The 25,416-nt window shown below is 36.4% G+C and overlaps 1 protein-coding gene across 5 annotated transcripts in view; it reads left to right on the top strand.

Annotated features, from left to right (window-relative positions):
- Nucleotides 1-25,416, top strand: part of MAN1A1 (mannosidase alpha class 1A member 1) — a 164,845-nt gene that overhangs the window by 129,089 nt on the left and 10,340 nt on the right. For all 5 annotated transcript variants that reach the window (XM_001369323.5, XM_056818687.1, XM_056818688.1 and 2 more), the window contains 5 exons: nucleotides 2,061-2,184; nucleotides 6,676-6,769; nucleotides 10,779-10,894; nucleotides 17,580-17,799; nucleotides 19,937-20,109. In XM_001369323.5, coding sequence (XP_001369360.1) covers nucleotides 2,061-2,184; nucleotides 6,676-6,769; nucleotides 10,779-10,894; nucleotides 17,580-17,799; nucleotides 19,937-20,109 — 727 coding nt within the window. The remainder of the gene's footprint in view (nucleotides 1-2,060; nucleotides 2,185-6,675; nucleotides 6,770-10,778; nucleotides 10,895-17,579; nucleotides 17,800-19,936; nucleotides 20,110-25,416) is intronic.

The following is a 25,416-nucleotide window of genomic DNA, read 5'->3' as shown; positions in this document are numbered from 1 at the left end:
TGTTTTTGAGCATAATGTAAAGGGGAAGAAAAGAAGGAATGATTATGTGGGTGAGGGTTTAACAGAATGTGCAGCAAGGATGTGCTGGATGGATGGATAGATAGATAGATAGATAGATAGATAGATAGATAGATAGATAGATAGATAGATAGATAGGAAGATAGATAGATAGATAGATAGATAGATAGATAGATAGATAGATAGATAGATAGATAGATAGATAGATAGATGGATGGATAAAAGCTAAATAAAGACTAGCTAGCTTCACGTAGTATTGATTATGGGGACACATAGTCAAAGATTACTAGAAATTAACCAATTTTTTGATACTTTCACTCTTATAGGAGATAAACATAGGTAGGAGTTTGTTTCAGTGCTCAAAATATAAATTACAGAGAAAATAAGAATTACATTTCTGTTAGAAGTTATCTAGTTCTGTTCCCAAATTTTAGAGATGTAGAGACTGAGGGCTAGTAGAGTATGGTAACAGACATTGAAATGGGCAAACAGTTAACAATGGCCCATTAAGAGGCAGGTTTTCAAAAATCTAATTATCATCTGGATAAGTAAATTGATGATTACTAACTTTTATCTGTTTATACCCATTTTGTATCATCATCTTATTAAAATTCTTTTTAACTACTCTTAATAAGCATTTTCACTAACCATATTAATGAAAACGTGAACTTTTTTATTTTCATTTATTGTTCAGTCATTCTCAGTCAAGCCCAACTCTTCATGGCCCCATTTGGGGTTTTCTTGGCAAAGATACTGGAGTGATTTGCCATTTCCTTCTCCAGCTTACTTTATAGATAAAGGAAGTGAGGTAAACAGGGTTAAGTGACTTGCCCAGGTCACACAGCTAATAAGTAATTGAGGCCATATTTGATGACAGCCATATTATATGACTGACTCCAGGCCTGGCACCTACCCACTATGCCTCCTAGCTGCCCAAACTTTTCATTGGCTATATTTTAAAAAGTAAACTTTAAATTTCCCAGAACAATTATTTTATAATCACTAAAATACATAATTCTATTAAAATTCATTCAACTGTGAATAATTTAGCCTAAGAGTTTGGGGATCCATTCTTTATTTGTCAGGCATATTCAAGTTTAGAAAGATTTTGGCAATATCTCTAGAGCAGATTAATATAAAGAAAAATTTGCCTTTTTAAACAAATTTCCCTCTGATGGCTAATAGGAAAGTAAAATATGAGTAACATAATTATCAATTTTTTTTATTCCTTAGCCTTTGCCTCAGATTTTATATATGTTTATACACATATTTATATTTGCATGTAGTCACATGAATGATGACTAAATTATTTTAAATAGATTTGAACACTTATGTGTATTGAGGTACTACTAGAAGGAAAGTGGTTAATAAGAGGAAGTAAGAAAGGGGAAAAAGCTAAAGTTGAAAATGAAACAGAACAAAAAATTAACATTTGATGAACTTATCTCAATCTGATGAATGCCTCTTCTTGTGGTAAAAAGGCAGTCAAATTCAATATTTTCGAATTTAGCCAACCACAAAGTTCTTCTTTTTAAATCTTAAATTATTTTATATAATTATTTTATATAATAATTAAATATATATTAAAAAATCTAGAAATATCTTTAAAAATTAAATTAATTCTATATTCCACTTGATGTTTGGGCCAAAAACAATTTTAATTTAATTTAACATTTTGAATGAATTCTACTGGGTTTAGATACCACATCACAAGAAAGAACCACCCATACCTTCTAAAATAAGTTGACAATCACTAACAATGGGAATTAGACAATTTCTGTCTGATTGGCCCCATTGGCTATGTTTTGGCTTTTAAAAATGAGATGAGGTTCAATTATGATTTGTAGGTGACAAATAAAGAAAATGTCAACCTTCATCCTTAAATTTTTAATGATTATGTTGAAGCCTCTCCAGAATGTTTGTGTATTTCCACATTTACAGATAACTGAATAAGTTAATTCATCCTCTTTTAGCTGTTCTAGAACCTTGAAAACTGGAATTAGTGCTTCCTAAAATGCCCTTCCTTCCTTCTCTTTTTTTAGTGGAATTGGTCGAAATTGGCCTTGGGCATCTGGAGGAAGCAGTATTCTGGCAGAATTTGGAACCTTGCATTTGGAGTTTGTACATTTGAGCCATTTATCTGGGAATCCAGTCTTTGCTGAAAAGGTGAGAATCCCCAACAAAAACTAACAAAAAGAGCAGATTCTAGAAACATTTTTCTTCCTAGAATTTTGGGCACTATTATTTATCTTGTTCTTTAAAAAAATATTTCTGTGCTGCCATCATTTATATGATGATGGATTGAAAAAACTGGAGATGTTGAACCCAGAGAAGAGAAAACTCCCTGTCACCTCCAGGATCAAATATAAAATCCTCTTTTAACCTTCATAAACTATTCCTCACCCCTCACTACATTTCCAATTTTCTTCTTAAGCTTTACTTTCCACCATGTATTCTTTGATATTCTTTTGATACTGGATACTCCATTTTTCCGTTCTGGGCATTTTCTTTGGCTGGCTTCTATGCCTTAGAATGTTTACTTTCCTCATCTCCTCCTGCTGCCTTCCCTGGCTTCCTTGGAGTCCCAGCTAAAATCCCGTCTTTTAAAAGAACCCTTTCCCAATGCCTCACCCTCCCTTCCTTCCTTCCTTCCTTCCTTCTAGTTTTTGTTTCCTATTTGTCCTGTACATAGCTTTTTTGCATTTTGTCTCTTTCATTAGATCATGAGCTTCTCGAGGGCAGGGACAGTCTTTTGCTTCTTTTGGTATCTCTAAAGCTTAACACGTTGCTGGGTACAAAGTCATCACGTAATAAATGTTTGCTGACTGACTGTTGATTGATAGGGAATACAAGATCGCTACATACAAGTATTCAAAAGGCTGTCTTATGGAAGAACTATTAGACTTGTTCTATTTAGCCACATGGAGCAATGGATGGACATTGTAAAAAAAGACTGAGTTTCATTTCAACAAAACCTTCCTAACAATTGTTATTTAAACCAATTTCAGTTGTGTCTGACTCTTGGTGACCTCATTTGGGGTTTTCTTGGCAGAGATACTAAAGTGGTTTGCCTTTTCTTTTCCTAGTGCATTTTATAGATGAGGAGCCTGAGACAAATAGCATGAAGTAACTTACCCAGGTTTACACAGCTAGGAAATGTCTGAGGTCAGATTTGAACTCGGGACTTCCTAACTCCGGGCCAGGCACTCTATCCACTGTGCCACGTAGCTTGCCTCTTTCTGACAATCAGAGATGTCCAAAAGTGGGACAGGCTGCCTTGGAAAGCAATAGGTTCCTTGTCCTTAAAGGCTTTGAACAGGGCCTGGAGGACCATTCGTCAGATATATTATAGTCAAGATTCTTTTGGGGAACATTTTGGACTAGAAAGCCACTGACTCTGAAATCCCATGATTCTTTTGATTCCCATAAAGCAGAGACACATATTTGGGAATTAAATAGTGTTTCTTAATTAGTATTTGCCAGTGTGATATTTTTGATTAGTCAGCCCTTCATTTCTTGTAAGAAGAAGCTATTTTTCATTTCTTTGGAAAGCATAAGAATTTTCCAAAGAATTTGGACTTCTGCTTCCTTTGAGTAATACTGACAAACCCCTTGGAGCAAGGCTGCTTCTTCTTCTTTTATTTTTTTTTTTAAACCATTTCTGTATTAATATTAATTTTCTAAGATTAAAAAACAATATGGACTAGGCAACCAGGCTTAAGCGACTTGTCCAGGGTCACACAGTTAGGAAGTGTCTCAGGCCAGATTTGAACCCAGAACCTCCCAACTCCTTACCTGGCACTCTATCCACTGCTCTCTGGCTGCCTTGAATAAGGGTTTCTTACCCTGGGGCTCACAGACCTCCACTATGGGCAGATTTCAAAAAATCTATGAGAGGAGCTCAGTGGATTGAAAGCCAGGCCTAGAGATGGGAGTTCCTAGGTTCAAATCTGGCCTCAGCCACTTCCTAGCTGTGTGACCCTGGGCAAGTCACTTAACCCCCATTGCCTAGCCCTTACCACTCTTCTGCCTTGGTGCCAATACACAGTATTGACTCCAAGACAGAAGGCAAGGGTTTATTTAAAAAAAAAAAAAGATCTATGAATTTTGCCTGGGGAAAAAATTACATTTTCTATTTTATTGACTTTTGGTTTCCTTTGTAATACTCCAAATTTTATTTTATGCACTCAAAAACATTATTCTGAGAAGGGGTCCAGAGGTTTCAGGATACGGCCAAAGGGTCCATGATACACACACAAAAAAGATGAAGACCCTTTCCCTTCCCAAAAAGAGTTAAGGGAAAAAGGAAAGGAGAGCATCGACTGACTTAGAGATTTACCAAATAACCCTTCCTGGTCTGCCAATAGAAATTTGGCCAGAGTTACCCAACTGCATTCGCTATAAAAATTTGAGGGAGACAGCATAGTACAGTAGACTGGGCTCTGGAGTTTTAAGATAACAAGACCTGGGTTCAAATCCCACAATTATACACATGGTTATTCACATAAAAAGAGAGCATTCACGACCAGAGTGCTCAGACCAGCAAAAGGCTCAGAGTCTTCAAAAGGTAGCAGTGACAAGGGAGCCGCCCCCAAGGCTTGGAGGACAACTTGTTTGAGGAATAAGTCATTTTGCCTGAGCTATAGAGCGAGTGACGGAGCAAGTCATAGGAAATTAAGCAACACAAATGGATTGGAATTCGCTAATAAAGCATTTCAAATGATAAAGTAAAAGAGTTTCTGTTTTATCCTGGAGGAAAAAAGGAACCACCAGAGATTTTGGAGAAAGGCGTTAGAATTAGAGGGACTTGGAACGACGTCTGAGGGAAATTATTTTGACAGCTTGAGAAGATATACTGGAAAGGGGAAAGCCTGGAAGCAGGGAGACCAATTTGGATGTTATTTCAGTAGGCCAGGGGACGCTTGGATGAGGACTAGTAAGAGGGATGGCAATAGGAATGGAGAGAAGGGGCCGGATGGAAGAGATGTCGTGCTGGGCATGTCAAGACTTCGCAGCCGATTCAGCGTGGGGGGATGTTGCTAGCGACACTAAATTTGCATCCCTGGGTCTCTGGGAATACAGTGCTAGCTTCAAAAGAACTGGGGAATGTTCCATTATAAGAGATCCAGGAAGGAAAAGAGAGAGAGAGAGAGATCTAAACGTTGTCTACAAAAAAATTTTTTTTTTAAACAAAGAGGACAGTTTGCAAGAAGAAATTGTAAGCAGTGGGCTGGGAAAGAAATGTTCTATTTTGAACATATTGAGCATGAGACAGGATGTCTAGGTAGATATATCTACCAGGCATTTGATGCGAGACTAGATTTCAATTAGAACTTCCTGTTTTGGAGAAGAATCAAGATTGCACTATTCTAAGTACCAGGCGACTTAGATTCTAGTCTTGCATCTGCCACTAATTACCTATATAACCCTAGGCAAATAACTTGCCTTTTCTATTACAATTTCCTCTTCTGTCAAATGTGGAAAATAAAAATTCCCCCTGTGCATGGATCGGGGGATGGGAGAAGACTGTGTGTGGAGAGGAGAATGTAATAACTGTTTGAAAAGTAATAATTTAATAGAGAACAATAATAACAAAGGTTAGCTAGGTAGTTCAGTGGATAGAGAGCCAGAACTGAAGACAGGAGGACCTGGCTTCAAATTTTGCCTCAGATACTTACTAGCTGTGTGACCTTGGGCAAGTCACTTAACCCCCGTTGCCTACCCCTTATTGCTCTTCTGCCTTGAAACAGGTGCACAAATAAATTAATGCAAACTGAACAAAGTGATTTTACAAGGGACACTAGCTGTACACAGTACAGTTTATTGTAACAGGACAGTGTTAGTTTCCAGAATAGAGATGATTGTGTTGTCTGTCCTGAAATGATTGGAGTATGAAAGGACTTTGTCTAAGGTGACATATGATGGGAAATCTACATTGAGGAATAAAGCTCACATTTGACTTATGTAGAGATTCTAAATCAATGTCCTATGACGTGATAATCATTGAAATAAACTAATTGTTTCAGCCCAATTGCTTATTAGTGTCTTAAAAAAAAACACATAAAACAATCTTCTTTGCAATGTGAATAAGAATCATGCAAACAGAATTGACAATTAACTTTCTTTTAGAACTATTTGTCATTAAAGACATTTAAATTGAAAAATGTCTTCTAATTTTATATTAAGAATGAACCATGGTCTGAAGCCTTGATTACTATTCTTTTTAACCTTTACCTTCTGTCTTAGAATCAATATCAAGTGTCAGTTCCAAGGATAGGCAATTTTCCAGGATCACACAGCTAGGAAGTGTCTATGGTCACATTTGAACCCAGGACCTCCCATCGCCAGGCCTGGCTACCTAGCTGCCCTTGCAGCCTTGGCTCTTAACCCTGGTTATTTCATTCTACAATACAAAAAATTCTCTAAAAATAATAAAAGAATTTTGTACTAGTTCCGTTTTATAATTTTATATCATCAAAATATAATCACTCGATTATAGGCCAGGAGAAGCCCAGATCTCTTGCTAATTAGCTCAGTGATCCTGGGCAAGTTATTTTGCTTCTCAAAGCCTTAGTTTCCTCACAAGTAAAATGAAGTTGGGCTAAATGATTTGTTAAATCTCTTCCAGCATTATAAAATTTTTATCTTCTATTTTAGGTGTTTGGAATTCGAAATGTTCTGAACTCACTAGATAAACCGCAAGGCCTTTACCCCAACTATTTAAACCCCAGTAGTGGACAGTGGGGTCAACGTAAGTTAAGAACATGTATTTTTGTAATTTGTTTTAATCTCCTACTAAAACTAACTTGGGTGAGTCTGGACACTGTGGGTGAAAGAAAAAGCTAATAAATGGTTAAAATGTTCAGAGATATGTGAAGAATCCACATATTTGGATTTTCATGAGCCTTGTTGTAGTCTAAATGGGATTTTTAAAATTCATATTACATTATGAAAAAGGAAAAGCCAGGCTATAAGAAATTGCCTGGTACCTGCATTTTTAATGTTTAATGATTAATGGAGAATGGTGTTATGCAAATTTTAGGTTTAAAAAAGAGGGAGGTCAATCAGATGGGAGTGATTTTTCTCTTCCCTTTATATTATTTACTTGCTTTGTGTTCTGCTCCTTTCCCTTCCTTTCATTTAAAAAAAAAATTAGATCACCTTGGTAGTTTGAATTTTCCCATGAAAAAAATGAAGCAAAGAATCAATGGGCTTCACCCTTAATTTTTTAAGGCATGTATGAAGGCAGTTGTATTTTGCAATATTCCTTAGTTGGCTCAACATTTGTCATCTCCTTAGATTGTCTTCTTTTAATCAGTTTTTCTTCTCCTTTTTTTCAGCGTTTTCTTCTTCTGTTATCATTAAACTAAGATACCATCTGTACTAGTCACTAATCTCCTAGATTCATTGTTGACTTTCATGCCCAAAATTTGAGTCTCTACACCTGTTGAAAGAATAACCATCACTATTTAACATAATCAGTACTCTTCACTAGGGAATTTGTTATAGATAATGCAAAGTGTGAATTGAAAATGAAAGACATAGGCCCTCTCCTCCTTTTTTCTTTCTTTTTTTTTTAAACCAATACGATTCCAAGGCAGAACAGTAGTAAGAACTAGGCAATGGGGGTTAAGTGACTTGAACAGGGTCACACAGCCAGGAAGTGTCTGAGACCAGATTTGAACTTAGGACCTTTCCCATCTCTAGCCTGGCTTTCAATCCACTGAGCTATCCAGCTGCCCCCTTTCCTCCTTTTTTTCTATGTAAATATGTCAGTATATTTATTTGCTCAATTTTTTAAAAACATGTTAAGAGAATATTACCATCACCAATAACTAAAGAGAAGTACATGGTATTCATGATGGCTTATATTAGTATTATCTTATGAATATTGTATTTCAGCTAATTTAAATTGGTTACCAGGGAAATAAATTAATAGAAAGTTGTCCATTTTCTGTTTAAAAAGATGCCACAAAATCCTTAAAGGATAAAACATTAGTAAATATGTTTAGGGTTTCAAAAACTCTTTACAAATTAAATGGATTCTACAAGAAGTAAAAAAGTGAAAATATTATAGTCACATTTTAAAAATCCATTTCAATTTTCTGTTTAAAAAGATGCCACAAAATCCTTAAAGGATAAAACATTAGTAAATATGTTTAGGGTTTCAAAAACTCTTTACAAATTAAATGGATTCTACAAGAAGTAAAAGAGTGAAAATATTATAGTCACATTTTAAAAATCCATTTCAATTATGATCTTTTTTCAGTTTGAGGTACTAGGAACCCCTATCCTCAAATACTCACCCCATACTTAAGAATAATTTTATGGAGCCTGATCCTATCAGGAAAGAATAATTTACTCTCTTCTGCAAAGGACATTAACTTTCACGCTCTTAGGGTACCAATTTAGCGAATTTAGGCATGAAAATTGATGTTCCTTCTAGAAATAGGCAATCCTTTCTCACTGATAGGATCGGGTCTGTTATCTCCTAGGTCCACTAATATGTTTACACAGAAACATTGTCTATATAAACAATCACCCAAATGCAGAGTGGAGAAGATTCAGTAGTTTATTGAATTACAGAAAAGGCAGCCTCTTACTTTTTCCTTGTTTCTATCACTGTGATTAATTCTCTCCAAATATAAGGAGGTTCATGGTTGAGGAGGAAGAAAGAGATGACCATCGTAGAATTCAAAATGATTTAGGGAATTTCTTATCATATCATATAACCATTCTTTTTTTTTTAAAAGGAAAGCATAAGTGCATGGGATGTGCACTTTAAACATACCTGACTGGTTGATCTGTTTGGCTGAACATTTATTTCTTCTCTTCCTCTTTGGCTGAACATTTATTTCTTCTCTTCCTTTGTTTTTGGTTATAAGCTCTAGGTCCCTGGTAGGGAGCATAAAGGGAAGAGATAAAAAGGGGAATTAAGATATATAAAAACAATAATTTCAATAAAAATCAATGACAGTACACAGAAAGAGAACAGAAGGAAGTTCTCCAGGGAACTGAGACAACCAGGATATAACTGATATTGTATTAAGTGATACATATTTTTAAAGGGTAGGGAAGTTACTCTTCTGACTACCACTGCTATGCTTAGGAAGGACAGAGCTGGATCATTGCCATTGTCCTTATAAATTCATTTAGTCCTTGTTGTTTTGACAGTAACTGGATGCTGATTTGCTTTAGCATGCATCAATTGGATTTGTCTCTTACAATAATGTTTATAATAACAGGACTTATTATTGATGGGATTGTGGTTAGGCTGTTTAGTTTGCAAATGTCAGGGATAACTATGGTAATTCATTTAGTAAACTTTAAAGGTCAGTCCAAGCTATTATTCAGAAACTAGACATCAGGTATTGAAAACAGACTTCTAAGAAGTTAATACAATGATTAAGAAGTCTGAATCAGTAAAAATTGTTTGATTAAGTAAGAATATAAGGCTTACCCAGAAGTTATATTTCCGTTTTTATAGGTATGGATCTTACTTGAGGTTGATTATAATTTCCATAATTTGGGTAAAGGTAACATACAAGAGAAATACAAGTCAGTGACTCCACTTTAATATTCATTTACTTATTTCATGTACCTGGCTCTTCCATACCATTAAGAAGCAGAGCATTTTTTAGGAAAACTATAATTAAGTTAGTCTCAATTTATGAAAAATATGTAATATTTCAAAGTTAAGTTACCCCCAGCTAGCCAGCTTTTCTGTGAAATGTGGGGGACTTTAAATGACTTATTTTTATAGGTTAGGGGGACAGACATAACTGAAAATAAAAAGATGAGTTTCAAATAAAAAACTAAAACATTTGTCTTTATAAATAGTAAAAGTTTACTCCAATATGTAACCTCAGGCTAAAACTTCATATATTAATTATGATTCCATGATGCCATGTAGAAGCTCCCGAATTTAATACACATAATAGTATTGTGTGATTGTGATCCCATTTAGGGTTTTCATTACCCCATTTGGGGTAAAAATACTGGAGTGGTTTGCCTTTTCTTTCACCAACTCATTATAGAGATGAGGAAACTGAGGTAAACAAGGTTAAGTGACTTGCCTAGGGTCACACAGCTGGTAAGTGTCTGAAGCCGGATTTGAACTCAGGTATCCTGACTTGAGACTCAGTGTTCTATTCACTACACTACCTAGCTATAGAAATAACTTTTTTTAACCAACAATAGTCTTCATGCCAAATCCTCATTCATTCATGTAGGAGGTATCCTCTAAGATCAATTTGAAATAAGGGTTTACATGGAGAAAATGATAGTAATATCTGGGGCTTTTTCCCCCATGAATTAAGCAGTGGTAGCAGAAATCCCCTTACTAAGGTAATTCCAAGATTATATATTGGCTAAATGACTTTAGATATGGAAAACTTTTTTTAATAGGCAAAAATTTAATTAAGGAGAAGACTGAGATGTAGTGGTTTTGTTTTTTTTTTTTAAATAGAGTGTTAAGAACAAGATTTCTTTTTTTTAACTAGGATTAAGTCACTGCCCACTCCTCATTTGCATTTAGAAAATCATCATGGTAATGAATTATAGTTATGATAATAATATAACATTAATTGACAGTCAGAGTTATTCATTTTAGAATATTCTTCTGAAATTAGAGCTATGTAGAAACTCAGACTTACCAGTAAATTTAAGATTTGGTATCCTTGTTCCTGACAAATTACCCTATATTTCCTAAATTGAAATTTTGTATCACTGTAAAATTCTTCACTTCCCTATCTTTTCAGATCACGTATCAGTTGGAGGACTAGGAGATAGCTTTTATGAATATTTGCTGAAGGCATGGCTAATGTCAGACAAGACAGATTTGGAAGCTAAGAAAATGTATTTTGCAGCTGTTCAGGTAAGCCCAATATTTAAATCATCTTGTCATACAATTCTAACCTCTAAGGGTTCTGCTAAACCTGCTCTTTTAAAAAGTGAAATTATATATTTGTGAGTTATAAAAATATTGTCACTGAAGTCAAGGTCAACATCAGTTGACATACTTATATCTAGAATACTTAAAATATATTTAGGCTTAGAAAAGTTAAGATTTTTAGTACATTTCAAATCTCAAATCTAAATTTTCATACCTGGATATGAAGACAATCTTTTCATTTAATGGATTTTCTTTTCATCAAATACCAATTAAAATTCAGAAGAGACTGAGCCTTGAACCCATATTCATTGACTCAATAAAGCCCTCCAACGTTGAAGATTAATCTAATGTTGTTCTGAAAGTTTAAGACTGGATATTAGCTACCAACTTTAAAAACTGGCAAGTGCTTTAGGATTTGAAGAAAATCTGCATATAAAAATCTAAATTTTATCAAATTGATAAATGAGGGCATTTGGTTAAATTAGAAAAGGATTCTTTATAAGAAGATTCTCCTCTAGGCTCTTTAGAAAAGGATCTTCTTAATTGCATTTAATTTTTTTATTCACAGACAGAAGTGCATATCAAACTCCTTACCTAAGACTGAGGGAGATGGCCAGGAAAGTTTAAAGCTAAACTGCAAGGAGCCACTGCCATTTAAAGATCAAATTTTTATTGTAGCATGTATTTATGGAGTGCTTGCTAGGTTTTTAAATGTACTTTTTTAACGGCTTTGAAGGAAATACAAAAATAAATAAGAAATGGCCCAACAGTCTTTGAAATATAAAGTCAAAGGGGAAATCATTTAATGTACAAAAAAAATATTTATTTATAATTTAAAAGAATGAGCCTGTTATATAAAGTGAGGCAAACATTTCACAAACATTGTAAAGTTACCTACATCAAATGAAGTTATATATATATACAGTATTTTGCAAACCTTCTAAGCTTGGTTAAAGCTCTACCAAAATATTAACTGTTCCTAAGGTTATAATTCTGAAATGGTTGTTATGTCAGCAGTTATCACACAATTTTGAATATGTTTATTATTCCAAATGCACTAAAATGGTAGTAGCCATCTTTCAGGTATTCCATAAATATTGATCAGTTGACTATAAATCCCTCAAGCCCTGATTATTTTTTAAAATTCAAAATGAGAATTAATCTGGGAAAAGTGGTAATTTTACTAAAGTACAACTGAATACATAATCAGGACTAAATAGCCATTGTTTTAACCCTAAACATCTGTTAAATGCTTACATGATCAGTCTGGTGTCACTAAAATCTTCTCTTGTGAATTAATTACATGAATTAACTCTTAATTTTATGATATGTTAGTCAGCCAGTAAACACTTATTAAGCACCTACCATGTGCCAGACCTTGTACTAAGTGTAACTTTAAATAAAACTTGCATGGTTCTAGATCATCTGGTTTTAGGATTATATCTCAAACCCTAATGAATAATCAAGCTCCTCTTAGATTAATGGGGGGGGGAGCAATTTTTTAGTCCAAATACAAATTTGAGCCTGAGGAAATTTGTTAGAATCTATACCATAAAAAAGCATTCAACAAGATTTTTCAAAAGCCAATTGTACATATCTTTGCTGTGCATCAAAGGATGCAGCTAAATGACTATAAGGATTGCCCTGGTCCTTCTCTTCATTAAGATGCCAGATTTTAAACTGGAGCAGGGGTTTATAATGATTTTGTGTCACAGATGCCTTCTCAAAATAAACTTTTTAAATAGTTGAAATAAATTAGAACTTTCAGTCAGAACTTAGTAAAAAAATGAGAATGTTAATGTTCTCCCCTCTAAGCTCAGGTTAATATCTAGAGCCTTTCTTTGTATAATGATGTTGGCCCATTAGATGGAAAAAGATAACACAAACCTTGTTGACTAAAAGCTTTATTATTAGTGAGTCACTGGTACAGAATTCTCACATATTACCATTCCTGGGGTTTCCTTTATGCCACATTCTTATTTAGTCTGCTAGTAGTCAGCTTGAATATTCTAAATTTGAATTGACTTGATTTTCCAAGAAAGGCATCTGACAGCTTTGAAATGTTCTTGAGGAAAGATTGTTTCAGATCACCAGAATTGTATCCCACAGTTTATAATTCATTCCCTTTAGAGAACTCATTGACAGGAAAAACTCATTAAGAAGAAATCACACCAAAGTGTTTCCTGTTTCTCTTAACACTGAAAACAAGCTCTCAATTCATGACATGTTCTATATAGGAGCAAAATATAATAATTTTATTTATTATACATAATAATTAAGCGCCTGGGTTTGAGAAGCTGCCATGTCTTAACAGAATCCCTACCACGTTGCACTTAAAGAATACAATGGTCATTGTCAGCATAGAATCCACCTAAAATTCTGGTGGGTACAAACTGGTAATAGAAAAAATTAGCCTTAGAGAGAGTATATTTAGGGCTTTCTGGTGTTCAGAGTGTAAGGATAGGAAAAAAACCTAGTTGAATCAGATTTCCCAACATTTTACTAGCCAAATGAAATTTGACAACTGCTTGGTCCCATAACAGCATAACACATTTCTTTTGGTTATTTTAATACATTTTCTACAGCCTTAAACTAACTTAAGTATTTGTGTATGCAACACTGGACTAGGCACAAGTGCTACAACAACAAAAAATAGACTGCCCTTAAGAAGCTTACATTCTACTAAGGAGAAATGATGTATACACATAAGTCTAAGTTATATGCTGAATAAGTTAAAAGCAATGTGGTAGAATAAAGGAAGGATTTTAATAACTGTTAGGTTTGGGGAGCCCCATTTAGGTAGTAGCACTTGACCCAAAACTAAGGAAGCTAATAATTTTAAGATGTAGAAATTGGGAGGACAGTTGAGTGACTCAGTGGGTTGAGAGCCAGGCTTAGAAACAGAAAGTCCTGGGTTCAAATCTTGCCTCAGTCCCTTAGCTGTGTTACTCTGGGCAAGTCACTTGACCCCCATTGCCTAACCCTCACCCCTCTTCTGCCTTAGAACCAATACACAGTATTGATTCTTAGACAGAAGGTAAGGGTTTTTTAAAAAATGTAGAAATAGGAGATGGGAAGCATGTAAAATTTGGTTGAAACAATATTTATGAAGAGAAAGGATCCACATAGCATAGTAGCAGACACATAGTAGGTACTTTATCATTAAGTTGATCATTGATGTCTTAAAAGATAGGCTAGAGACACATTAGGAAGGAATTTAAAGGTGGAAAAGAAGAATTTTTGTTTTATCTTAGAGCAGGGGTTCTTGGCTTTTTTTTGTTAGACCCCTTTGGCAGTCTAGTGAAGCCTATGAACTCCATCTCAGAATAATACTTTAAATGCATACAGCAGAATATACAAGATTACAAAGGAAACCCAAAGTTAGTGAAGGCAATCTCTAACTTGCTTGATAAAACAAGAAGCCGTGATGTACAAGACACTGTGCTAAGTAAATAGTCCTTCCCCTCAAGTAGCTCACAATCTAAAAGAGGAAATAGTAGTAGTAGTAGTAGTCTCTTGGTAACCGAGGATGACGATTGTCTTTGTGCATGTGTGCACAAAGATACTTGTGCGTGAAGGAGATTTAAGTGGAAAAGTCAATGCACAGAGACAGTCCCACTCTCTCAGCGTTGGAAGCCTGGGTCCAGTGGCACGAAAAGTCGTTACACCTGGAGACTTCCTCAGCTGCATTGGATGGCCGTGTTGTCTTTTGTGCTCCAACACGCCCTAAGCACTCCACAGTGCTTTGCTGCGTCGCCATCTCAGCCGTTGAACCTTCTTGATATTTATTTATTATTAATAGGATGTAAACAATTATCCACACACATGATATACAGATAGAATAAAATTATTTTTTTTCCACTTGAAGGTGCATGAGACCCTTAGTTAAAAAGTCTTGCCCTGAAGACAATAGTATGCTTTTACAAAATACATCATATCTGGTTTATCTGAAATCAATTCCCTATAGTTTTTATTAAAAATGTATGAGAAATCACTAATGATGATTTGTCTTAGGCTTTATTTTTTTCTTATAGTCTTCACCCCATTTTCTACTATTCACCCATCCTCACTGCACAAGAGAAAGGGAACCACACTTGACCAAAGGCCATTTTTACCTGTAACTTTTTTTGTCATTCCTCCCGCCCCCACCACCATCACCTGGTGTTGAGCCTTTCCAAATTTAACTAAGCTGATCCTCAGGCCACATAGTCTGTCACCAGACCCTTTCTAGCTAGGTGAACCTAGCTGAAACCACAGCTTTGGTTCTTCAGGCTTAGTCTTGGAGAACTCAGAATCACCTCCATGTCATGGTGACACAAATAATTCAAACCACGGTTACACAAAACTATTTGGCCGTGGAACTGTTTATAGTGTGGCATGTGATTTGGAACCTGGTAACTGGATCAGAATTATGCCAGAAATAACTAGGGACTTTATTGAGGACCCATTACAGGGCAAGACTGCCTCTCTATCCATGCTCAAAAGCTATTATTGTTGCTATGTAGAAAAAAATAATTTCTTGGATGATGAACAAGCCTCTGCTTGAAGAACTTTATTGCAGTTTGTGCTGTGAGCAGTGTAAACAGCTAAGATGTTCCATTATATCAAGAGAGTATGAAATATTAATGGAATAACTAAGCCCACTATAAAATTAAAGTAACCACAGTTTGTGAGCATAAGCATTGTTCATTCAGTCATTGCCATTTAGATTTTAGTTATGATTTAGCATACATAAAAATGTCAGGGAATAGAAAATATACAGTAAGCTTACTTATGTGTCTTACCCCATCTTGACTATGAACCCAATTCCATTTTAGCGAACTTGTGTAACCTGAAGAAAATGGGCTTAGAGATACATCATAAGCAGCCTTCTTCACCTTTATACAGAATATTCTGTCTCCTCTTTCCAAAGTTTTACACATGCCAGAATGCCTTCCTTCCTCAGTTCCACTTCTTAGAATATCTGGTTTCTTTCAAAGTTCATCTCTAATGCCACATAAGGCCTTTCCCAATCCCCTCTTCTAAGTACCACTGCCTCCAGATTACACTATACATTTCATATCTACTTATATGTGTACATGTTGTCTCCTCTAATTAAATATGATTTCCTGGAGAGCCAAGAATGTTTCATTTCTAGTTCTGTGCTGCCAGAGCATATGAAGATATTAAGAACATAGTAGGCCTTTTATTAATTATTAATTGGTTAATTGATTGATTAGAAATAAGAATTCAATTCATACTTTTAAAGAAAAATATTTATTACTTAATTACTATAGGCAGCAACCTGCCTTCAGGCTGCCTTCCCTAACTCAGCTCTGATCATGACCATCCACTTCAGTGACTCCCCACCATCTAGTTCATATGCCTTAGCCTTACTTTTAAGACTATCTGTATCCAAGTTCTAGCCTACTTTTTCATCCTTATATTACATTATTCCCCATTTCTGCTAACTCAAGGAGCACAACTCCATATATTCCTACCTCTGTGCCTTTTCCTCATAAGTATTTAAGGGCCTACCTACTATATGCCAATTATTTTACTGATAACACTAAGGATAAGACAAAAAAGAAGCAGTTCCTGTCCTCAAAGAGCTAAGACTATAGGGACAATGACTGCTATGACAGTTTCTGTAATCAACCTTTAAAATCAGAATATTCCTGTTAAGGGATTTAAGTCAAATGTTATGGTTATGTATGGTAACCACACATGGAAACAGCCCAATTTTTTTCTCACTGTAATCACATACAAGTATGAATTTTAAAATCTCCATCTTGCTTGGTCTAGCACACCCACACTACACGGGCATGTGCTAGTCAGTGACAAAGTGGGCCACCATTGGCACTTGTGAGGCACAGGAAGTGAGGCAGGGCAGTTAGTTATTTCTGATTTGTCATTGACTAGCACATGCCCGTGTAGCGTGGGTATGCACAATTTTGGGTGCCAGACCAAGCAAGATGGAGATTTTAAAATTCACACAAGGAAGATGTTACTGACCTACCACCAGTAAGAAGTATGCAGTGAATGTTGGGGTTTGGGGGGGGTTCCTATCCATGGATATATGTACACTGCTTCATCAATATTCTTAATGGGTTCAATCTCATCTCCCCCATCACCATGTCCTGCTGGTCCTTATGGCCAGTGGTTCTCCTTAGAAAGCCACTTAGGTCAGGTCCTCCCAGGGATCAGGAATGGAACCTGTCTATAGGTCACCTATAGAGGAACAAAACCAAATTAACTAGGATTGAACCCATAATGGTGGCTGCTTTCCTACCATATTCTGGCCAGCCTTTGACTAGAAGCAAAGTAAACTAGTAATATAAAGTCTCAGATCATGATTTTAAAATTCTTTTGTTAGTATCACAAAAATAACTTGGTGTTGTAAATAGACTTGGTAAGTAGGCAGGAAAATCTGGGATCAAATCCTGCCTTTTTGACTCTTAAGCCAGCTTTAGGATCATGGACAAGTCATAATATTTGTGTGCCTCAGACTACTCCCTGTGATAGGTTGCTGACTAAATTAGTTATCAGAGACACTTTGGAATCCAAGAATTACAAGGATCAAAAACAACTCATTTAGTAGTTTGTTTTTAGTCCAAGGGATTTTTTTTTAACATTAAGTTGGGAAAGGGAACAAAGTACAAAATTTAAAATAAAATTTCTTTCTTAGGCCATTGAGACTCATTTAATCCGGAAATCCAGTGGTGGTCTGACCTACATTGCAGAGTGGAAAGGTGGACTTTTAGAACACAAAATGGGTCACTTGACTTGTTTCGCTGGAGGCATGTTTGCCCTGGGTGCAGCCTGTGCTTCTCCTGAGCTAACACAGCATCACATTGAACTTGGTGCTGAAATCGCCCGCACATGTTATGAATCATATAACCGCACTGGTGAGTACCATGTTTCTCTTCGAATTCCTCCCACATGGCTTTGCTTAATTATAAGGAAAATTAACTATTTCAGTGCTGTTTTCAGATCTACTAACAGACCCTTTAAGTTGTTCTAATTCGTACTTGGGAGCTTTTTAAAAGATGTTTTACTTCTTAGGTCTGTGCACTCACTCTTTCCACTGATGTAGATCACAGCCCTTCTCTGTCTTAGTAGATAGGCTTTGTGAGCTGCTCTGACAAAACAAAGAATCATTTGAAGGGGAACCTCCAGGGACTGAACTTCTCTGTATTCTGTTTTCCTGGTCCTTGAACAGCATGCATACTGGCCCCAGACTGAAAGCCTGTCCAGCTTCACTTTGGACCTGGCTGTACTCGTCTCCCCTGGGAAGAGAGCAGCCTTTGGGAACCCAGGTCTCCTCCACACAACATCCCAGTTAGAACAGGACTTCAGTGGAGGTTCTAAGCTACACTTCTGAACTAGGTCAGCCCCATTAAGTATAAAAGAAAACCAAAGAGTTCATCATATCATGCCCATCTTTTAAGTTTTAATATTAAGGACTATTATATATTTCACACTTGACACTGGGGCAGTAAATACGGTAGGACTTTGTTTTACACAAACCCAATACCTGTGAGTTCAGGTCTATGCCACTGGCAATTGAAAAAAATAAAGGTAGAAAAATACATAAAATCAAAAATTTTAATTGCATACTTAATCCATGCCATTTTCCCAAGTAAAGTCTCACAGCATTCTGCCCAGTCACACTTACTCTCTCTCTCTGAGAAGCATTAATGTGTCATTACATTTTTTGTGCCAAACAATAGCTCCCACATCAGTCTTTACCCAGAGTTCTTACTTGTAACAAGTTGCATGTGCATCAGAGCCGTGCTTCTCTTTATTTCATTAATGCTATTTAGCTATTAATAATGGGCCTAAAGTACAAGAGCAAATATGCTTACAGCTCTGATGAACCAAAGAAAAGTAAAATGCCTAGGTATGTTCATAGAAGAAACACTTATTAAGTAAAATGTGTGATTTTCAACTTACAGAAAGGGTCTTGGAGCATATGTTTATGTAAAATGAGATCCAGCTTGGAGGCGGGAGGTCCTAGATTCAAATTTAGCAACAGAAACTTACTAGCTATGTGCCTTTGAGCAGATCACTTAACCCCAGTTGCCTAGCCTTTACCACTCTTTTGCCTTGGACCCAATATTAAGTATCAGTTTTAAGACAGAAGGTATGAGTTGAAAAAAAAAATCCAACTGTATTACAATCTTCACGTCCATAAACTCATTTCCATATCATGCTTGTATATTTTATAAGGCATTTTCCTCATAATAATCCCATGAGGGGCGTTACAAGTATTATTAAACATCTTGCAAGTGAAGAGTCAAGCCTTCTAAAGGTTAAGTGCCTTGTGCCTATAGCTACAGGGTTATTGTCATGTTGGCCTTTGACAAAGCTCAAACCTAAGTTTGCTAATTGCAAGGTCAGTGCTCTTCCCACTAAGCTAAGCAGCCTCTTCCTGGTCATTAGTGGATTGAAAAAGAGACTGGAGAAATAATTTGCTTTGAGCACAGCCGGTTAGAATTCTCAGCCTTCAATCTGATGTTGAGCTAACTAGATAACAATCCTTCATAGTATCTTGCATAAAAAAAAAAAGTAGACGCTCAATAAATGTTTGAATGAAGTACGTTGGGTTGGAGATTTTTTTTTTTAAACCCTTGCCTTCCGTCTTGGAGCCAATACATAGTATTGGCTCCAAGGCAGAAGAGTGGTAAGGGCTGGGCAATGGGGGTCAAGTGACTTGCCCAGGGTCACACAGCTGGGAAGTGTCTGAGGCCAGATTTGAACCCAGGCCCTCCCATCTCTAGGCCTGGCTCTCAATCCACTAAGCCACCCAGCTTCCCCTTTGGGTTTGAGATTTGTGAGGATTTTTTGCTGTTTTCTACAATACACTGTTATGATTAACTTCATCAAGACCATGTGGTCAATATTAAGTACTGAACAGAATTGATGAAATTGTGTACACCGGAGTAGAGTTTTAAGTTTGTCCTTTTTCTCAAGGATAGCCAAGCAAATTTCTGAGAGCATTTTGATTGTAAGACTAACATTGTTTTCATTGCGGTTCTTTAGCAATGAAACTGGGACCAGAAGCTTTCAGATTTGATGGAGGTGTAGAAGCCATTGCTACAAGGCAGAGTGAAAAATACTACATCTTGAGACCTGAAGTGGTTGAAACTTACATGTACATGTGGAGATTAACACATGATCCAAAGTATAGAAAATGGGCCTGGGAAGCTGTAGAGGTACTGTCTTAATTTTAATTTCTCTATATGTATGTTGTGTTTTGTGGGGGGGGTTGTTATGAATTTGGCACACCTGAATATAGTTATATAGTTCAACCCCAAAAGACTTACATATAAAACTATAAATTTCTTTTTTTTTTGGTTGCTTTGTTTTAAATGTATATTACATTTATCATGATAATATCATCACTCACCTGCTTGTCTATCTGCAGCTCTTCTGAGTATTTTTTAAAATGTTTGCTTGCCAGGGTTTCTCATTTTTCTTTTTATTTTCAGTACTCTCATTACCCACATATATTGCTTATTTTTCCTGTTAGTTATATTTGCCACCATATTACACAAGACTCACCATGAGGCAAACTTTCTTAAATTTAGGAGATTGTTGGGGGACTTTTTAAAAAGGATTTACTAAGAGGCAACTAGGTGTCACTAGGATAGAGAGCTGAATTTGAAGTCCTGGGTTCAGATTCGATCTCGGATACTTAACTAGCTCTGTGATTTGGGCCTCTCTCAGCTCAGTTTCCTTATCTGTAAAATGAGGATAATAATAGTATCTCCCTTACAGGACTATTTTAAGAATCAAATGAGATAACAAATTTAAAGTGCTTTCTAAACCTTCCAAGTATTATGTACATACCAGCTATTAGTTTGATTGTATGTGTGAAGGGCACAGATTTATGCTGTTAAAGAGGGTTTACAAGTTATAGCTGCCTTATGTGTTAAGCCTCATTCTAAAGGCCAACAACAGAAAGCTATGCGTATTCTTGTACATCTTGTTTTCTTTCCAGATTGATTCCATTCTATTAGGTATGTGAGTCTTGCTCTCCTACCTCGGGGATTCATTTAATAAAATTGTCTCAGCCTTCCAGAATCTACTTCCCCAATCCTAAATTCCAGAAGGTAGAAAGCCAGGCCTGGACACGTATTCTATTTCTGCCTTTCTCAAGGGCTTTAAACCTAATGTCCTAGTTTGGCAGTGCATATTTTTCCTCGTACTCTGTGGCAACAGACCTAAAGGAATCATGCCTTGTCCTGTGACTCCCTAAGTGCAGGGAAGAAAGAACCTTCCTCAATGGGTCTCCCAAGTTTTCTCACTCTGTGTTTCAGGTCTTCAACCTCACTTCTAAAGACCTCAATAAATATTTATTAAGTACTTACTTTGTGCCAAGCAATGTGCTATGCTGTAGGGATACAAATAAAGAAAAGAGATAGTAATCCCTGCTCTCAAAGAGTTTATCATCTGGTGGGGGGAAGACTATTTACAAAAGAAAACTAGAAAACTGGGGTGGAGGAAGGAGCGATTGCCCCTCAGGATTCTTATCTATGACATCAAAATCCAGCCGAGTTACTGATAGAAAATGGATTTACCAGGAAGGCTTTGGGAAGAGTTTGGTGCTTTTCTCATCAGAGAGAGGGGAAAGGCAACTATAGGTGAGTTGAGACGGTATAGCGTATCCACAAGTCGAGTTCTTCTTCATAATTATAAGATTTCAGGTGATCAGCTTATCCTGGGAAGGAAAGGAATGTTGTTCCGAGCTGAAGCCAAGAGCAGCTGTTTTCTCTCTCTTCCTTGACTCCTAAAAAACATACCAGTCTCAAAATACCCAGCAAAGTTAAAAGTAACACTTATATGCTGATTTCCTCAGATAATGACCCTGTTATTACCCCAGTGTTTGCATTTAGATCTTCAACACTCAGACTAACCTAGGCCTGATGGACTCCTAGATTTTAGATTCTATAGTAATAGAAATAATAGCTTAAATTCACCCAAGAATTTTCAAGAAAGAAACCATTAAACTTGAGGCATCTTCTTCAGTCATATACTAATCCTACTTTTCTTTACAGATTCCCTTTTAAGTAATAAGTTTCACTCTGCTTTAGGCACAATAGTATTTTCCTTCTCTTCTTTATTAGCATTAGTGTATGAAAAAAATGTCTAAACTAATGTTAAGAAAGCAAAAGCTGGAAGGAACCTCAGAGGTCATCTAGTCCACTCCCCTTGTTTTACAGAAGAAAGAACGGAGGCATGGAAAAATGAAGTGGGGTATGGGGTGCAGCTAAGCATCTTCATAGAGAGAGAGCCAGACCTAGATATGGAAAGGTATGGGTTCAAATCTAGCCTCTAACTCTTCCTAGCTGTTTGACCCTGAGGAAGACACTTAACCTCCACTGCCTAGCCATTGCCACTTCTTCCACCTTAGAACCAATGCATAGAAAAAATCACTTACTATGTCCTACAGTTTTAAATCTCATATTCTTATCAAATGCAGTTCTTGCTGTCCTGTTCCTATACCATTCAGGCTCTCTGATTTCTTTGTTGTGTAGACTATGGGGTAACCCAAATAAGAATTTATGACTATTTATGTTTCTTTTCTTTTTTGTAACCCTTACCTGCCATCTTAGAATCAATACTGTGCATTGGTTCTAAGTCAGAAGAGCAGTGAGGGCTAGGCAATGGGGGTTAAGTGACTTGCCCAGGTCACAGAGCCAGGAAGTGTTTAAGGCCAAATTTAAACTGAGGACTTTCTATCTATGGACCTGGCTCTCAATCCATCAAAGCCCTCAGCTGCCCCCCACTATCTATGTTTCTTCAGAAATCAATATCATCAGAATCTTTTGAGGTCCACTCTTAAAAACTTTGTATTTGGCACCTGTAACTGGCATTAGTACAGCACTTTCTCAGCCCCTTTCTTCACTCCACACATATATCATCTGTAGTATCAGGACTTGTTTATTTACCTTTCAACTAGTTCTAAGGATTCCTTGTTCTTAATAGTTTGGACATGCACATCTGGAATAAAAGGGAGAGGTACTATAAACAAACAGAATAATGGACAGAACTTGACCGTAAGCCATCAAAACAAAAGGCAATTTTAATTTCTTATGATGTTTAAAGGTTTCTGCCTCCTTATTGAAAGAATTAGTGTTTTAGTCTTATCCTTCTGCCATATATTAAGACATAGACTGGTATCACACTCTGTCTACAATGAAAATATTTTATTCAATTATGACATTAAGATGATATTCAGGATTCCAGGCTAAAAGTTACAGAGAGAGAGAAAGAGAGAGAGAGACAGAGACAGAGACAGAGAGACAAGAGAGAGAGAGACAGAGACAGAGAGAGAGAGACAGAGACAGAGAGAGACCAGAGAGAGAGAGACAGAGAGAGAGAGAGAGAGAGAGAGAGAGAGAAATATCAGGGGAAAGCAGTGTGGCTGCTGAAAAGCTTAGTAACACTTAAATTTCACATTCTCCAAACTCCTGTTTCCTGAACCTTCACTATAATGACACAGTTCTAACACTTACATCTTTCTCCAGCCAGTGTGGCCATTCCAATAAGCTACTCCATCCCCACCCTTCCGTCTCTCGTCCTACCTTTAAGCAGTGATGAGCTCCCCAGCAGTCACTACTGGGTAATGAACCCTGGAGGGCAATGCCCATCAAACTGTCCAATAAAACCTTTACTTCCTTCAGTTCTGTCAGAAGCACCAGTAATCATTATTTCAGGAACTGGTCAGAAACTGAAGTCCTTTTTTCTTGATACTGGACTACTCTCTGTTCTACTCTGCCCATGGCTCGCTTACTCGTTACATATTAAATAATAACAACAACAACAATAATGATGATATTGAACAACATTGGGCAATTAGATGGCAAAAGTCAGGAAGACTTAATTTCTAGTATCATCTCACACACTTACTTGCTACGTGGCCCTAGGCAAGTCATTTTAACCTAAGCTTGACTCAGCTTCTTCATCTGCAAAATGAGAAGAATAATAGCACCTACCTTCCAGGGCTCTTGTGAGGATTACATGAGGGAAAGCACTTAGCACGGTGCCTGGCACCTAGTAAATCTATATAAGTGTGAGCCATTGTTATTAATGATATGGATGCCATCTGTGATTATCTCAGCTAAAAGAGAAAACAGAAACTAGGAAATAGTCATAAATTATCCCAAAAGTAAATTGAGAAGTGGAATGGACACAATACTTAGTCTCAAAGCCAAGAAGAACTAGATTCAATTCCTGCTTCTGCCTATGTGACTGGACAAATCCCTTATCTCTCAGGGCCCTCTTCTCTAAGACTATAAATTGCAACAATAACAAAAAAGTGCTAAATGGGTAGAAAATTCCCTCAACTAGGAAATCGCAAGTCCAGTCTATATCTTTCAAGTTAAATATTAATTTGGAAAGGTTATTTCTTCTTTATAAAGGGCGCTTTCTGTTAACTGGTGAGAGATAGTTGTCAGCTTTTCCTGTTAATGATTTGTGATGTTTACAGGTTTTTATATTTTTAATCTGATGGATCCAACTAGTTTATCTATTTATGGGAACCTGGATTCTTGGAGGGTATATCTATGGAGAGAAAGCTTTTCATCTCTCAAATATATAATTACCATTCTGCTCCCACACTGCTGCCTGGCCTATGGAGAGGAGCAGAGTTCCAGCTAGTAGTCAAGATGGGTAATGATTATGGCATTGTCACAAATTAGGAGCTTTATAATAGAGTGATTAATTAAAAAATAAAACTCCATAGATTGAAAAATTAGAATATATGCAATTTTTGGAACTTGGGGAAAAAGAGATTATGTAATCCCTTTATTATCCAGAGATGGACAAAAGGGTTATTTAACCTGTTATGGCAGAAAAGCCAACCAGGGACTTTCAGTAGTAACTTCTGTTATATAGCTCTGCTAGTCTTGCGTCACTTTTCTTACAGCATTCTTATGAAGTAGATAGTACAAGTATTATAAACACTTTATATTGGGGGGAAACTGAGGCTTAGTACTTGATTTAATAGTAACTCACACATACAGAGCTTTAAAATTTGCAAAGCCATTTCAGGAGTTATGTGTGTATAAAGCCACATTTGGAACAAACAAAAAAATAAAACCCACATTTGGCTTAAATAACATGACAATGTCATACTAGCAAGTAAAAGAAATAGGATTTAAACTCAAGCTTTCTGAATTCTAGTGCAGCAGTCTTTCTAATACTTTGCCACACTTACTCCCCTCAGCATGTAGGTCTGCAGAACTGGAATTTTCATTATCCCTTTTATCTGTGCAAGAAATACATGTCCTGTACACCTACCTATAGTGAAAATGAATCCGTACACCCTAATGATAATAGTCTTAATCTTGAGAAATGCCATCCCAAAAATCCTCTTTCCATTTGTAGGCAGATCCCTAAGTATGCTTATTACATCAGTTGATACATATTGTCCCCTTTAAAGCCAAACTTCTAAGGCTTAATTAGTTTTTTTCAGTTTGCATTTTTAAATTCTTACTGAAAACTCGGTGACAAGA

The sequence above is a fragment of the Monodelphis domestica genome, chromosome 2, assembly GCF_027887165.1.
Source record: "Monodelphis domestica isolate mMonDom1 chromosome 2, mMonDom1.pri, whole genome shotgun sequence".
Lineage (NCBI taxonomy): Eukaryota > Metazoa > Chordata > Mammalia > Didelphimorphia > Didelphidae > Monodelphis > Monodelphis domestica.
This window is presented reverse-complemented; position numbering and strand designations above follow the sequence as displayed.